General features: G+C 54.0%; 1 protein-coding gene across 3 annotated transcripts in view; it reads right to left on the bottom strand.

The window, feature by feature from the left end:
* The window catches only part of Axl (AXL receptor tyrosine kinase), a 34,048-nt gene extending 20,811 nt beyond the window's left edge, over window positions 1-13,237 (bottom strand). The window contains exons 1-6 of one of the 3 annotated variants that reach the window (XM_051162637.1): window positions 12,864-13,237; window positions 11,616-11,841; window positions 11,215-11,315; window positions 10,022-10,198; window positions 3,387-3,467; window positions 2,945-3,060 (exon numbers count right to left, since the gene is read on the bottom strand). In XM_051162637.1, coding sequence (XP_051018594.1) covers window positions 2,945-3,060; window positions 3,387-3,467; window positions 10,022-10,198; window positions 11,215-11,315; window positions 11,616-11,841; window positions 12,864-12,930 — 768 coding nt within the window. In that variant the 5' untranslated portion in view covers window positions 12,931-13,237. Of the gene's footprint in view, window positions 1-2,944; window positions 3,061-3,386; window positions 3,468-10,021; window positions 10,199-11,214; window positions 11,316-11,615; window positions 11,872-12,863 lie in introns of those variants that run through there. The other 2 variants (XM_051162636.1, XM_051162635.1) reach the window with 2 other exon arrangements.
* Window positions 13,238-14,809: the final 1,572 nt, after the last annotated feature.

A 14,809-nucleotide genomic window follows, 5' to 3' on the forward strand; every position in this document is an offset into this window, starting at 1 on the left:
TTATTATTATTATTATTATAGTTATTTTTTGTGAGTATGTGTGTGTGTGTTTGTGTGTGTGTGTGTGTGTGTGTGTGTGTGTGTATGTGTGTTATAGGACCGCGTGTGTGAGTCAGTTTTCTCTTTCTGCTATTTGGGCCCTGGGAGTTGAATCCAGGCTCAGCAGCAAGCACCTTTACCTGCTGAGCCGTCTTGCCGGGCCGCCATCTTGGTTTTTTTGAGACAGGGTCTCTCAACAGGACTCAGGACTTCACGGAGCCAGCTAGGCTAGCCAGCCAGTGAGTTCCACGGATTTCCCCGTCTCCATCTTCCCAGCACTGGGATTACAGATGTGTTCCACTATTGGCTCAGCTCTATTGTGTGCGTTCTGGGCATGAAGCCCCGGTCCTCACATCTGCATGGTAAGCGCTGTGTACCATGTAAATCCTCAACCCCACTTTCTGGCACAACTAGGGGTGAACCCAAAGGTCTCATCCATGTCAACCAAATAATTTTTTTTTTCGAGACAAGGTTTCTCTGTGTAGCCTTGGCTGTCCTGGCCTCCATTTTGTAGACTGGGCTGGCCTCGAACTCACAGAGATCCGCCTGCCTCTGCCTGCCGAGTGCTAGGATTAAAGGCGTGTGCCACCATACCCAGCTGTCAAGGAAATATTTTACCACTAAACTATCCCTTAGCCCTAGGAGTCAGTATTTTTCTTTTTTTGTTTTTTTTTTTTGTTTGTTTTCTTTTTCTTTTTTTTTCCTTTTCTTTCTTTTTTTCTTTTTTTGGTTTTTCAAGACAGGGTCTCTCTGTGTAGCCGACTGTCCTGGGCTCACTTTGTAGACCAGGCTGGCCTCAAACTCACGGCGGTCCACCTGCCTCTGCCTCCCGAGTGCTGGGATTACAGGCGTGCGCCACCACCGCCCGGCTGGAGTCAGTATTTTTCAAGTGCCTACTATGTGCTGAGTCCCTCGCTAAGTCTGAATCCAGATAAATGCACAAATCCCTCTTTTCCAGTGCTAGGTTTCGTTCTTTCTCTCATTCCAATTTTACAGCCAGGGAGCCTGAGGCCCAGAGGTTCAGTAGCTTTTCCAGAGTCACACAGTTCCCAGAGAGGGTGACAGTGGCCTTACAAGATCCAAGGAGGAGGCAGGAGGGGACGAGTCTGCTCTCTGACCTACAGTAACAGACAGGAAGAGGAAGCTCTGCCAGGACAAAGCGGAGAAGGGTGCAGACAGCGGGCTCAAACGCATTCCCACTTCTCTTTTCCCTGGGACGGCCATGACCCTCCCTCAGGAACTGTCCAGCCGGAGGCTGTGGGCAGCAGGAAGTGAGACCTGGACAGGGAAGAACACACACTTCTGCTTTCCTCTGCACACTGCATGGATGTGGGTAGGAGTGCAACTGTGGCCTGCCTGACCTGACATTGGAGATTTTTTTTCAAGCTGGCGGATCTCCAGGATTCAACCTCAGTTTTGGACTTCTAGCTTGGGGTTTGGGGGGGGGGGGTGGGGGCAACAGGGGGTGGAGAGGCAACTTTCCTTTTAGGATCTCTCAATTCCACATCCTGGTTAATTCTAGACAGGTGTTCTCCTTCAAGCCACGCACCCCAGCCCCTCACTGGGGGATTCTAGGCAGGGGCTCTACCACTGAACCACACCCCCAGGCCCTCACTGGGGGATTCTAGGCAGGGGCTCTACCACTGAGCCACACCCCCAGCCCCTCACTTGGGGATTCTAGGCAGGGGCTCTACCACTGAGCCACACCCCCAGCCCCTCACTTGGGGATTCTAGGCAGGGGCTCTACCACTGAGCCACGCCCCCAGCCCCTCACTGGGAGGATCCTAGGCAGGGGCTCTATCACTGAACCACACCTCCAGCCCCTCACTGGGGGATTCTAGGCAGGGGCTCTACCACTGAGCCACGCCCCCAGCCCCTCACTTGGTGATTCTAGGCAGGGGCTCTACCACTGAGCCACACCCTCAGCTCCTCACTGGGGGATTCTAGGCAGGGGCTCTACCACTGAGCCACGCCCCCAGCCCCTCACTGGGGGATTCTAGGCAGGGGCTCTACCACTAAGCTATACTTTAAGCTTTTAAAGTCTTTTATTTTGAGACCGTCTTGCTATGTTGTCCAGGGTAGCTTGGACCTCTCCATGCTCTTGCTCCCAAATGCTGGCATTACAGGCCTGTACCTGTAACCATGCTATTACAAATTCCATCAAACAGCCCCGTCTGTCTGATCTATGCTAGGCAACACCGAGGTGACCTTGTGACTAATGGAACTGTCCTCAGAGAGCCCAAACACCAAAGGGGACAGACCTACTGTAGACTGTGACAGCCCAGAGTGGTCAGGGCGAAGACAGTAAGCATAATGCTGTGATAGGAACAGCGACAAGTCCTGCTGGCTCAGAGTTCCCAATCCCACTAAAGTTAATATCACTAATGTTAAAAACAATAAAGTCAGCTAATAGTCCATAACGGATCTCCAGACACGGTTTTACGTTGGCCACTGCCTCCATTTGCTGAAATTTCATTCTTATCTTGTAATATTTAGCACTAGACTCATCTTTTAGATGGGAGAATCAAGGCCCAGAATAGTTATAAGAGTTGCTCAAATTAGCTCAGCACACACCTTTAATCCCAGCGCTTGGGAGGCAGGGGCAGGTGGATCGCTGTGAGTTCGAGGCCAGCCTGGTCTCCAAAGCAAGTCCAGGACAGCCCAGGCTAACACAGAGAGACCCTGTCTCAGAGGAAAAAAAAAAAAAAAAGAGTTGCTCAAGTTCACACAGGCAATAGGTGAAGTAGGGATTACAATCCAGGATGCTTGGATCAACTGGAGATTCTGTTGCTCTCTCAACAATCAGTAGTGTGGGAGGGCTGGGTTTTCACAGGGAAGATGTGGGCTTGAGGGTGTCGGTGGAAGGAGAACTGAGCCTGAAGTGATCAATGTCAGGGCGTCTCACCTGCAGGTTGCAGTGGGTAAGTGGGTAGATGCCACTCAGGCCAGGGGTCCAAGCTACCTCTAGCTCCGTGGGCTGTCTCGAAACCACGTGGAGATTGTGAGGCCTCTGGGGGAGCACTGTGAACAGATGAGGTAAAGCTGAATCTTAGAAACTTCTACCCAGAGCTTTCCATCTTCCCTTCTCTCTCTCTTTCCTTTCTTTCTTTCTTCATTTTGCTTTTCCAGACAGGGTTTCTCTGTGTAACAGCCTTGGCTGTCCTAGACTCGCTTTGTAGACCAGGCTGGCCTCGAACTCACAGAGATCCACCTGCCTCTGCCTCCTGAGTGCTGGGATTAGAGGTGTTGTCCACCCACCCCCTTTCCCTCTGCCTTTTACTCTGACCTCTGGTCCAGCACTCCCGCACCCCTTCCACCAAGATCCCCGAATCCTCTTGCTGTGTCACCTGTGATAGTGGCTGTGCGGGAGGTGGTGACGCCCTTGGCATTGTGGGCTTCACACGAGAAAGAAGATGTCTTGTTCAGGCCTGGGGAAGGAAGGATATGAGAAAGTAGTCTGGTGTCACATGAGAGGAGGGGGGACTCCCAGACTGGTCTGAGATCCCACACCTTGATACACACACACACACACACACACACACACACACACACACACACGTGCGTGCGCGCGCATCCAGAAACACGCACGCTCACACACATATACACACAGACATACATACTCAGACTTGTTCAGACACATGAAGTGTTCACCTCTACAGAGCTAGACAGCCCACACCTGGCATCCCAGATAACGGGCAGGCTGAGGCAGGAGGATCGCAAGTTCAAGCCTGCCCGGCAGAATAAGTTCAAGATTGTCTCAATTTTAGACAGTAGAAAGTGAATGAGTAAAAGGAAAAAAAAAAAAAAAAAAAAAAGGAAAAGCAAAGGAAACAGGAATATTCCTGGGTGTGGTGGAGGAGAAAGTCTATTACAGACATTAAGGGAGAGCGTAGCCAGAGGCAAGGACATTCGGGAGAGTCCAGAGAGGACAGGACCAGACTGAGCTGTGCCATGTGGAGAGAGGGAAGGGAGGGGAGGGCAGAGAGGAGGGAGGGGAAGAGGAGGGAGGGGAAACAAGGCGCAGCAGCAGAGAGGCCCAAACACAAAAAGTGAGAATGACCAAAAATGGTTGGATTAAACAGGGAAGAGCAGCCCAGGCCCCCCGCTGCTGGAGAAGCTTGGGCTGGGGTCGGGGTAAGCCAGGCAGGAGGACCAGGCAGCTACTGAAAGCCATAGAGAGAACCTGTTGGCCAGGCCCGCTTCCATACCTTAAATAGGCACCTCGGCCCTTTGCCATTTGGCCCAGGCTGGCAAATCTAACGAAAAGGATGCTGGTGGGGGGGCGGGGGGGGAGGTGGCTCAGCAGTTAAGAGCACTTTCTGCCTATGAGTTCAGGGGATCCAGTCCCCTCTCTGATCTCAGCTAGCACAACATGCATATATATACGGCCCACATATGTACAGTCAGGCACACACACACACACACACACACGTGTCCAGTAAGTAAATATTGAAAAAGCAAGGCTGTGGATGTAGCTCAGTGGTAGAGCACATTCCTATAGTGTGGAGAGGGCCCTGGGTTCGATGCCCGTTACTACAGGGAAAGGGAGCAGAAAGGGGGCTGGGGCCATCATACGACAGATTTACAGAGCTACCCAATAAACACATGCTTAATGGCGGAAGTTTGCCCGTTGATAAATCTGTCTCCTGCAACTGCTCTCTTGGCTCAGTCTGCTACTGACACCATGGCCGTCTGCGCTCTCTCTCTCTCTCTCTCTCTCTCTCTCTCTCTCTCTCTCTCTCACACACACACACACACACAAAACACTCCGTCTTCCCACAGACGTCTATGTGAATTCTCCCTCCTTCCTTCATGCTGGCTTCTCAGATGACACACCTAAGTGACTCTGTCCCTGACTAATCTCTGTAGAATTGGAAACTGGCTCTGCTTTTTCTCCTCACTGCCAGCATGCTTTCACATGTTGCCCAAGAGTCACGTTCCTCAGGGCTCTCCCGCAGGAGAATGTCCACTGTAGGGGAGCAGGGCTTGCCAGTTTAATCCCATGGTGGCAGCATGGCCTGGCACATAGTAGGTATTGGACAAATGTCTGTAGAATGAGTGAATGGTCCCCCCCCCCCAGCCCCCGAGACAGGGTCTCTCTGTGTAGCCTTGGCTGTCCTGGAACTCACTTTGTAGACCAGGCTGGCCTTGAACTCAGAGATCCAGCTGCCTCTGCCTCCTGAGTGCTGGGATGAAAGGCGTGTGCCACCACTGCCTGGCTGTGCTTGATTTAAAAAAAAAAAAAAAAAAAAAAAATATATATATATATATATATATATATATATATATATATATATATATATATATATATATTATTACTGTATGTGTGTGTGTGTGTGTCTACCACATGTGTTCAGGTGGCCTCAGAGGGCAGAAGATGGCATGGGGTTCCCAGGAGCTGGAGGTGTGGGAGGTTATGGGTTGGCGGATGTTAAGTGCTGGGAACTAAACTCAGGTCCACAAGTGGAGCAGGTACTCCTGTCTGCTCAGCTGTCTCTCCAGCCCTACTGACTCTTTCTGATGAAGCCCAGGGCCCCACTGATGCTAGCTCAACACTCTACAGGTGAGCCACACCCCCAGCTCCTCCCTCTTGGATTCTAGGCTGCTAACCTGTATCTCCAGCCTTCCTTTTAGCTCCTTCTCTGGATAGGCTCTCACTAAATTGCCCAGGCTGGCCTTGAACAGACCCCGCGGCCCAGAAGGACTGGGAACATACTATCTTCTCTGCCTCAGCCACTGGAGCAGCTGGGATGACAGGCCGGCAAAACCAAGCCTTTCTTTCCAGCAAATGGACACATGTGTGTGCATCGGTGTTTGGGTGGGTAAGAAAGAAAGGGCAGCCTGATTATGTAACAGGCAAGCACGCCAAGTTAATGTGTTTTTGAATAAATGTCTTGGTGTGTCTGGGAGAGGTTTGTGGGTCAAGGGGTTTGTCTGAGTCTCTTGTTTGTGGACCCACCCCTTCCGTGTGGATATCTGTGTCACCACCATGCACACACACAAAAGTGTGTACAAACACAAACACCCCAGACACGAGCACGCAAATACACAGATACGCAATACCCACACACATGTGCAGGGTTCCCAACACACTCATGTGTGAGTGTGAAGTATGTATGAAGGTCTTAAGAGTTGGGTGTGCAATTCTGACCGTAGTGAGTGTGGATGTGCGTGCGTTCACCCATCTGTGTTTCATGACTCGTGTAAGTCTGGGGACATCGTGTACTTGTGTGACTGTGGCATCTGCGTTTGTGCTAGCGCCGCGTTCCCTCCACCTGGTATGCTGGAGGGCGGCCTCGCTCGGCAGGGGCCAGGCCGACACAAAGTTTCCTTTTCTCAGTCAGCAGAGGGAGTGGAGCCGGGGAAACTCCGTCTCGAAGGCCGGAAGGGGGTGGGTAGGGAAGCGCTCTAGCCTCAGCTGCCCAAACTGGCTGCGGTTCCCAGCCAAGGTCAGGTGCCTGCGCCGCAGCCTCCGCGGCACAGCCCGAGAAGGGATGTGTGGCCCTGGGAGGGCGGGGGGGGGGGGCGAGCGCTGGGTCACGTCCAGCCACCTGGCACGTGGGGGCCACCACGCGGGAGCTGGCGCCACGGGCCAGCCGGAGCAGCCCCAGGGCAAGGTTGGGGGGGTTGGTTCTGGAGCTGGGTTCTGTTCCGACCGCAGCATTCCTGCCCCCGCCTGAGTCACCGGGGCGCCCCCCACCTTCCATTTCCGGTCTGTCGTGGTGGGCATAGCCCGGGATTTCCCATTCTCGTGCCCCAGAGGCTACATCTCGAATGAGACTGAGATGAAGCAAGGGGTCTGTAAACCCCTTTCTCCTTCTGCGCTCCACTACTCCACAAGAGCCTGTGGCCTCCAGATGTGCTTTCCAGATGTACTGCCCCGCCCCCACCCCATCAGCTCACCCACACCCTTGGCTTTTCTGAGGGAGTAAGAGAGATGGAGGGAGAAGAGGACACGCCCTGTCTCAGATAGAGAGGGACAGAGAGGCACACACACACACACACACACACACACACACGCACAAACGGACAAAATTCCTTCACAAAGCACGCTCCCCTCCCCCGACAGTGAATCACTCTTAAATACACAGGGACCGTTATTAGCACAAATATAAACACAGAAACGAAGTACTGGCTAGGCTATACACTATTCACAGGGCGGATGCTGTCCCAAACACGGTGACATAAATGCCCTGGGACTTACTGGTAAACACATGGAGGCTGACAATGAGGCATAACCCCAGACACACACACACACACAAACACACACACACACACACACACACACACACACGAGTCAGTGTGGGGATGAACACATAGGTACACATCAGTGCAAACACCTGGCCACACAGTATACATGGATGTCAATAGTGACACACACAAACCTCTACAAACCTCTACATAGTGAACGCGCACACATACACAAACACACACACACATGCACACACTCACACAAACACAGAGAGAGAGAGAGAGGGAGAGAGAGAGAGAGAGAGCCAAGCCTGTATCTGCGCCAAAACAGGCAGACGGATAGGAAAACACAGCTATTGTGCAGCCACGAAAGGCCTCTGTAGAGACCAGTGGGGACACTGCCACATACGTGTGGGTTGGCACAGACACGTGGGTAACAGGTGAGTACCCAAGGTTCAGTCACCCAAGAATCAGTGGGAGTCCGTAACAGACCCCAGAGCAAGCAGAAGCTTCTTCATATTCTGCTGGGAATCTGCCTGCCTCTGTCTCTCTCTGTGGTACCAAGACAGTGAAATTCATGCTGACAGCCATAGGTTTCCCTTTTGGTTTTTGGTTTTTTGAGACAGGGTTTCTCTGTGTAGCCCTGGCTGTCCTGGACTCACTTTGTAGACCAGGCCGGCCTCGAACTCACAGCGATCCGCCCGCCTCTGCCTCCTGAGTGCTGGGATTAAAGGCGTGCGCCACCACTGCCTTCGCTCAAACTTTTCCTTTAACAATCATTAAGAAACACAGCAACTTGGTCACACAGGCATTGTCCCTCTCCCTTTGGAGACAGCCAGTGGCATCATGTGTAGCCCAGGCTGGCCTCAAACTTGTGACTCTCCTTGAGTGCTGGGATGACAGGCACAAACGGCCATGGCCATGCCCGTGTGACGTCTTGACTGCAAGGGAACAGAACCTCTCCAACAGGGTGCTCCTGTGAGCCGCTGCTGTTACCTTAACATGCAGAGGTGTTTGAGCCAGCCCCACAGAGTCAGTAGCTCTGGTTTCCCTCAGCATCAGCAGCCGTGAGCGCCACAGAGGCTGGCCCCCACTTAGACATTCTCTCCTACGGCTGACGGGTCCGCTGATGCAGGAGGACAAGGCTACGTGTGTAGATGACACCTCTTGGCAGGTGCCTCTGCTCCTCTCATAACGCACTGACAGACCCAGGAGACCCTCTCACACCTGAGTGCCCCGTTTCTCCCCCCTCCCCCCACTTCTGGTCCAGCCAGGCTGACTCAGACCCCACTCCTGTCCCTACCAGACCACTCAAGCCACAGGCCTGAGTCACCCCTCTGGGGGCCATCACACTCATCACACTCCCTTGCACACTCAGGCCTCCCAGAATGCGGAGAATGTTAGCCCTTCCGCCACACTGAAAATCCCTTCATCACCAAGCTCACCCCACCCCACCCCCATCCCCCACTCACCCTCAGAGGCAGCAGGTACTGTTTTTGGAAGCTGTAACTCTTTAGGGTTTGGCTGTGTGGGTGCCTCCATCTCTTCCTTGACGAGGGACAGTCAAGGTCCCCCAGCCCTGTCTCTTGACTACCACGGAACCCTAAGCAAATCGCTCAATCTGCATAGCGCAGAAAGGGACGGTCATTCTGAAATAGGGGTCTCATCACTCAGATCACTTCAGTGGCCTGTCCTCTTTTTCTCTTCTTTCTTTCTTTCTTTTTTTCTTTTTTCGAGACAGAGTTTCTCTGTGTAGCCTTGGCTGTCCTGGTCTCACTTTGTAGACCAGGCTGGCCTCGAACTCACAGCGATATCCACCTGCCTCTGCCTCCCGAGTGCTGGGATTAAAGGCGTGCGCCACCACCACCCGGCTCCTCTTTTAGTTTTCCTTCATGCCCACTCTCACTTTTTCCCCGCCTCCTTGAGACAAGGTCTTTTACAGCCCAGGCTAGCCTCTAACTCTCTCTGTAGCTAGGGCTAGCTTTGAACTTGATTGTTGAGGATGACCTTGAACTTCCAGTAGTCCTGATCCCGCCACCCTCGTGCTGTGATTGCAAGCGTGGTTTGTGTGGTCCTCAGAATGGTCCTGGGGCTCCATGCATGCTCGGCAGGCACTCGACCAGCAGCAGCTCGGCCCTCAGCCCCTTTGCTTTTCTTTGTTGACAGGGTCTCACACTGTAACCCAAGCTGGCCTTGAAGTCACTATGTCATCTAAGCAGACCTCAAACTGGTGACCATCCTTCTGCCTCAGCAAGAAGAGTCTTCACTCTTGCTTTCTCTAATTGTCTGTCTCTCTCTTTCTCTTTCTCTCTCCTCTTTCTTCCTCCTCTGAGCTCTGTTTTCCCAGGAAGCCTCAGCTGATCAGAGACCTCCTCCCCTTGGCTGAGGCCCAGGGGACACTTCAGGGTAAGAGGTGGGAAGGTCGGAGGAGGAGGAGGAGGAAGTGGTGGATGGAGGAGGGTATTGGTTAGCTGTGGTGCCCTGCTTGGGCCAAGGGCTGACAGAGGGGCACCAGGTCTACTCACTTGGGCCACTGACCAGCTTTAGAGGGAACTTGGGACAAAGAATGCTATTGAACAGAGGGAGTCTGGCATGAACAGACACACACACACACACACACACACACACACACACACACACGCAGTGAAAAAGTGATGGAGAACAGAAAGGGATGAAAAAAAATCACAGACAGAAGATGGAGACAAACGGACAGACACAGGGAATAAAGAACCCTGGCTGCCCGCCCCCCCCCCCCCGCCCCGCCCCAGCCTTGGTCCATGCTGTCGCTCACCTGGGACTTGCAGACTGTGCTGAGAGCTGTGTCCTGGGACTGGGACCAGGGGAACAGCATCTTGAAGCCAGAGTAGGTTTACAGGTTCCGGGGGTCCCTGTGCCTGGCAGCTCAGGTTGAAGGGGGTGTTGGCAGGCACAGCTTTGTCTTCAGGCTCCTCCAGGAAGTATGGGAGACCTGGGCAGTACGGGTGGTAGAAGCTGGGTTCCCTCTGAACCTCTCAGGGCCCCCAGATTATCATTAGGATGTTGGAGGTGCTAAACACTAGATCCATTCTGCAAGGTGGTTTTTTTTCTTCTTTCGGTTTTTCGAGACAAGGTTTCTCTGTGCAGCCTTGGCTGTCCTAGACTCACTTTGTAGACCAGGCTGGCCTCGAACTCACAGCGATCTGCCTGCCTCTGCCTCCCGGAATGCTTCTGCAAGGTTTTTGACTCAACCCTTATATCTGGTCCCTCAGGACACCGGAGTCACCTTTAGATGTCAGATCTGTTGTGCGTTTATGCCTAGGACCATGCTCCCAAAACATGGTTCAGCCTATGCCTGACCACGTTGGCTGTTTTCCAAAACATGTAGGAATTTTGCCCTTTTTTCTTGCTCTTCTTTTCCCCTCAACCCCCGTTTGTTTTTGTTTTTGTTTTTTCGAGATAGAGTCTCTCTACATAGCCCTGGCTGTCCTGGAACTCACTATGTACACCAGGCTGGCCTCGAACATTCTCTGTCTACTCAATGCTGGGATTAAATGCGTGTGCTGCCATGCCCAGCTCTTCTCTTTTTTGAGACAGGGTCTTGCTGTGTACCCCAGACTGGCCTCAAACTGCAGATCTTCCCGCCTCAGCCTCCCGAGTGTGGAGATTTATACGTACGCACCACCATGCTTGCCTTTCCGTGTTATCATTTTCCTAATGAAGAAATAAGGCACTTGGAGTGGTGGGAGAATTAAGTCATGTGTCTCTGACTCCTAGAAGGTCCCACTCCAAGCAAATCTCATCTCCTCAGAACCTCCAAAAGCTCCCCAAATCTCTCCCCTTCTGTGACACAGAATCTTCCTTGGACCTGCCCCCCCATAACATATGTTCCCTCAGGCCTCCCCAACTTCTAAGATTCCCTTCATTTCTAGGCTTTACATCCCAAGGGAAAACCAAGCTCTCCATCAGTCGCGTCATCCCTGCCGAAGCTCCGACCTCAGAACTCACCTTCCAGCTTTACAAAGCCAGGCTGAGACACGAAGGTTCGTCCTGCCAGGTGCACCACACACTGGTACTTTCCTGCATCTGTGAGTTGCAGGGCTGAGATTCTAGAAGGAAAGAGGAGGGGGCAGAGAGGCTGGGGTGAGGGCTGGGCACCAGGAGGGGCAGCAGAACTGAAAGAAGGGGTCTGGGCAGGAAAGTCATAGAAGGCTGAAGGGGGTGCTGTCTTTAACTCATTTATTTTACGGAAGAGGAAAATGAAACCCAGAGGTCGGTTCACAAGCTCCATGCCCAGTAAGCAGTCAGGTGGAGGTTCCAAAGCCACGTGGAGCCGAGGCTGCCCAGTGGCTTTGCGTGGGGGAAGGGCTGTGGGTATGGAGCTCACTGGTCAGCAACAGGTGCCACACCTGAGCTGACTGATAACTTTCCACTCATCTTGCCAGTCTTCGCCCAGAGGCACCTGGGTCTGGGTGTTATCAGCCAGGTCTAGGATTTGTCCGTCTTGAAGCCACATCACCTCAGGGGGCTCCCCCTGAACCTGGAGCTCACAACGCAGGGTCCCTGTGAGTCCTCTGGCACCGGTGATGTTCCCTGGGTTCCCCACGAACGGGCTATCCACCTCGGTCTGTGTGTCTGTCAGGGCAGAGGGTAAGGAGCGTGTTTAGGAAGCCCACAGTTCCCTGCTCCTCGGTTCTACCTTCCCTGTCTGCCCACCGCTGCCAGGACCCCCACATAGTTGTAGAGTGATCTCAGGAGGGGGTGAGGGTGGAGGCATGGTGTGGGGGGGGGGGGGAGGATGGGAGTCTTCCCAGGGGACCGAGGTCCGGCTTCCATCCCATGTTCAGTCTGTTAGGAAGAAGGCCTGGGATCTGGCAGCCTCCCACGCCCTGGACTGCCTGGCAGGGCCGGTCCCTGCCATTCTAGTCTCTAGGGACTGGACAGTCTGGGATGGGAGATAGAGGGAAAGAAAACGGAGCAGAGAAGGAAAAGGAAGGGAAGGAGGAGAGGGGAGGGGAGGGGAGGGAGGGAGAGAGAGTGGGAGGGAGAGAGAGAGAGACAGAGAGAGAGAGAGAGAGAGAGAGAGAGAGAGAGAGAGGAGAACACTCTAGCAAGGCAAGAACCAAGCAGAGGGGGACAGAGAGAGGAGAACACTCTAGCAAGGCAAGAACCAAGCAGAGGGGGACAGCAGTGACAGGGGGGCCCAGGACTCCCAAACCCTCCTTTTCCAGTCTCCCTCTGTGCTTACTGGGGGGGGGGGGAGATCCCTTCTTGTCATCTGGACCCCCCTCCCTCCTCGTTCTTTCTCTTCTCAAGACCCAGATTCATCAGCCCTCCCTCAGGCTCTTCTGTGTGTCTTTCTGCCCAGTCCATCTTCTGTCTCGGGCCCTCCTAGTTTCCGTTTCTTGTTCTATTCCTCTGCGAGTTGCTTTCCCCTAACCACCCCCCCCCCCCGCCGCGCCCCAACCCCTGCCTCTATGAGGCTTTTTCTGTCCCCCCAAAGCCTGCACTCTGTCGTCCCAAGGAAACTCCCTACACCAACCCAGCACCCCAACACCTGCCAGCCAGTTCCCACCTCCTCACTCCCTCCCCCCCCCCCGTGCCCTGGGGTCCCCCTCAGCGGTTGTCTCTCCCTCAGTGGAGTCCCCATCACTCACCCTTAGGAGCGGCATACCGCCAACAGCAGCAGAGCGCCAAGCACCAGGCCAGCGGGACCCTGCCCATCCTCAAGACACCACCAGGGCAATCGATGCCAAACTTTCTTCCGAAGTTGATGGGCACCTCGGCTCGGGAAGGGGGCAGGGCCGGGTTGGTCCCCGGCCCTCCCCCCACGTCTGGGCTCCTGGGATTTGGCACTGCCCGCCTGGCACAGCGGGAGCCCCTCGGCTGGCCCAACTCCTCCGCAGCTAGCCGCCTTCCCGGCTACCCTGTCTCAATCTCGAACTCCAAGACTTCTTTCCCCGCCCCTAGCTCCCCCTCTGCCTCCGCCCACAAGGGCCCCAGCCCAGGGGCCACTGGGACTTGGAGGGGTTAACTTGGAGAGAAGAGTACTGGATCAGCCTCGTCTTAAAGGGGCCTGGGCGCCTTGGAGAGAGGCTGGGGTGGGGGGTGGGGGCAGGCGGGAGCCCTTGGTGGTTGATGGTTTCTGAGGCCGATCCTGGGCTGGTGAGTTAGGAGGATGGGCGCTGTCCCCCTGGAGTCTCTCAGGGTCTGGTAAACATTCCTGTAGTTTCCACTCCTCTCAGCCCAAGGCGTAATCCCCCCTCTGCCCCCCCCCCCGCCCCTTTCTGGGCCTCCACCCTCAGATCAGCCTCCCAGGCCTCCCTTAACTCCCCTCACAGTCACCCGCAGCTTGAACAAGGACATACACATATTCATTCTCTCTCTCTCTCTCTCTCTCTCTCTCTCTCTCTCTCTCTCTCTCTCTCTCTCTCTCTCTCTCCCTCTCTCTCCCTCCCTCTCTGCATTGACACAGAAGTTGGGACAGGTAGAGACACGCAGTGGCAGGCTGCCTGCCCACAGATACCCTCAGATGAGCTGGGCCAGGAACCTGGCTGAAGAAGTCTTACAAACAGAAGGTCACTGCAGAAAGGGCAGATTGGGCCTGGGGGGGGGGGTGGCGCCCTCATTTGAGGAGACTCTCCTCTTGCACCCACCAAAGCCCACTTGAACACAGGAGCAGGAATCCAGAGGTGGCCCACAGACTGGAGTGAGAATTCCAGCTTTAGCCCAACCATGAGACTACAGTCAGTGGGGGGCACATGGCTGTCTCCCTGTGTGCCTCAGTGTGTCTAGCTGCGAGATGGGCATGAGGGCAGCTCCTGCTAATGTAGCGGGCTGGTGCGAGAACCATGCAGGTCAAAGTGCGGTGCAGTTCCTTGCGCGTGGTAGCCCAGCTGACAAGGCGCCCAGCGTTCGTTCTTGGCATCTCGCTGTTGTCTGTCTGCACTTGCACTGTTTGCTCCCTCAGCCTTGGCGGGGGTGAGGATGTGGAGGTGGGGGGGAGGGGGGGAGGGGAAGGATTCTCTACCCAGCCTTTACAGAGCTGGGGCCAGTATTCTGGGCTCTGATGCACATCTACTTTGGTGCCTCTAGGTATTTGCCTTAGAGAGGGTGTGACCAGAAGGCCACCCAGCACCCAGCTTTCTTCTCGATCAGACCATCACTGTTCCATTATTATTATTATTATTATTATTATTATTATTATTATTATTATTATTATTATTATTATTATTTAGTTTGTTTTTTCCAGACAGGGTTTCTCTGTGTAGCCCTGGCTGTCCTGGGATTTGCTCTGTAGACCAGGCTGGCCTCGAACTCGGGGGATCCTGAGTTCTGGGATTAAAGGCGTGTGCAGCCCATTGAACTGGCTTTGATTACCTCTGTGTTGCCTCCTGATCTCTCTCTCTCCCTTTACCCGCCTCCACACCCGTTTCCTTCTACTTCTACTCGCCCTTCCTCCGGCCGTTCTCTTGGTTAGGATCTAGGAGGACGTCTCTGAGACAGCTTCCTCAATCCGCCCCCCCCCCCGCCACCCTCCCCCCTTCGCACTGTCCCTACTTTAACCCGGTCTGCCCTCTAACCAACTCCCCACTTCCCTGGG

This window comes from Acomys russatus, chromosome 19 (genome assembly GCF_903995435.1).
Source record: "Acomys russatus chromosome 19, mAcoRus1.1, whole genome shotgun sequence".
NCBI classification, from domain to species: Eukaryota; Metazoa; Chordata; class Mammalia; order Rodentia; family Muridae; genus Acomys; species Acomys russatus.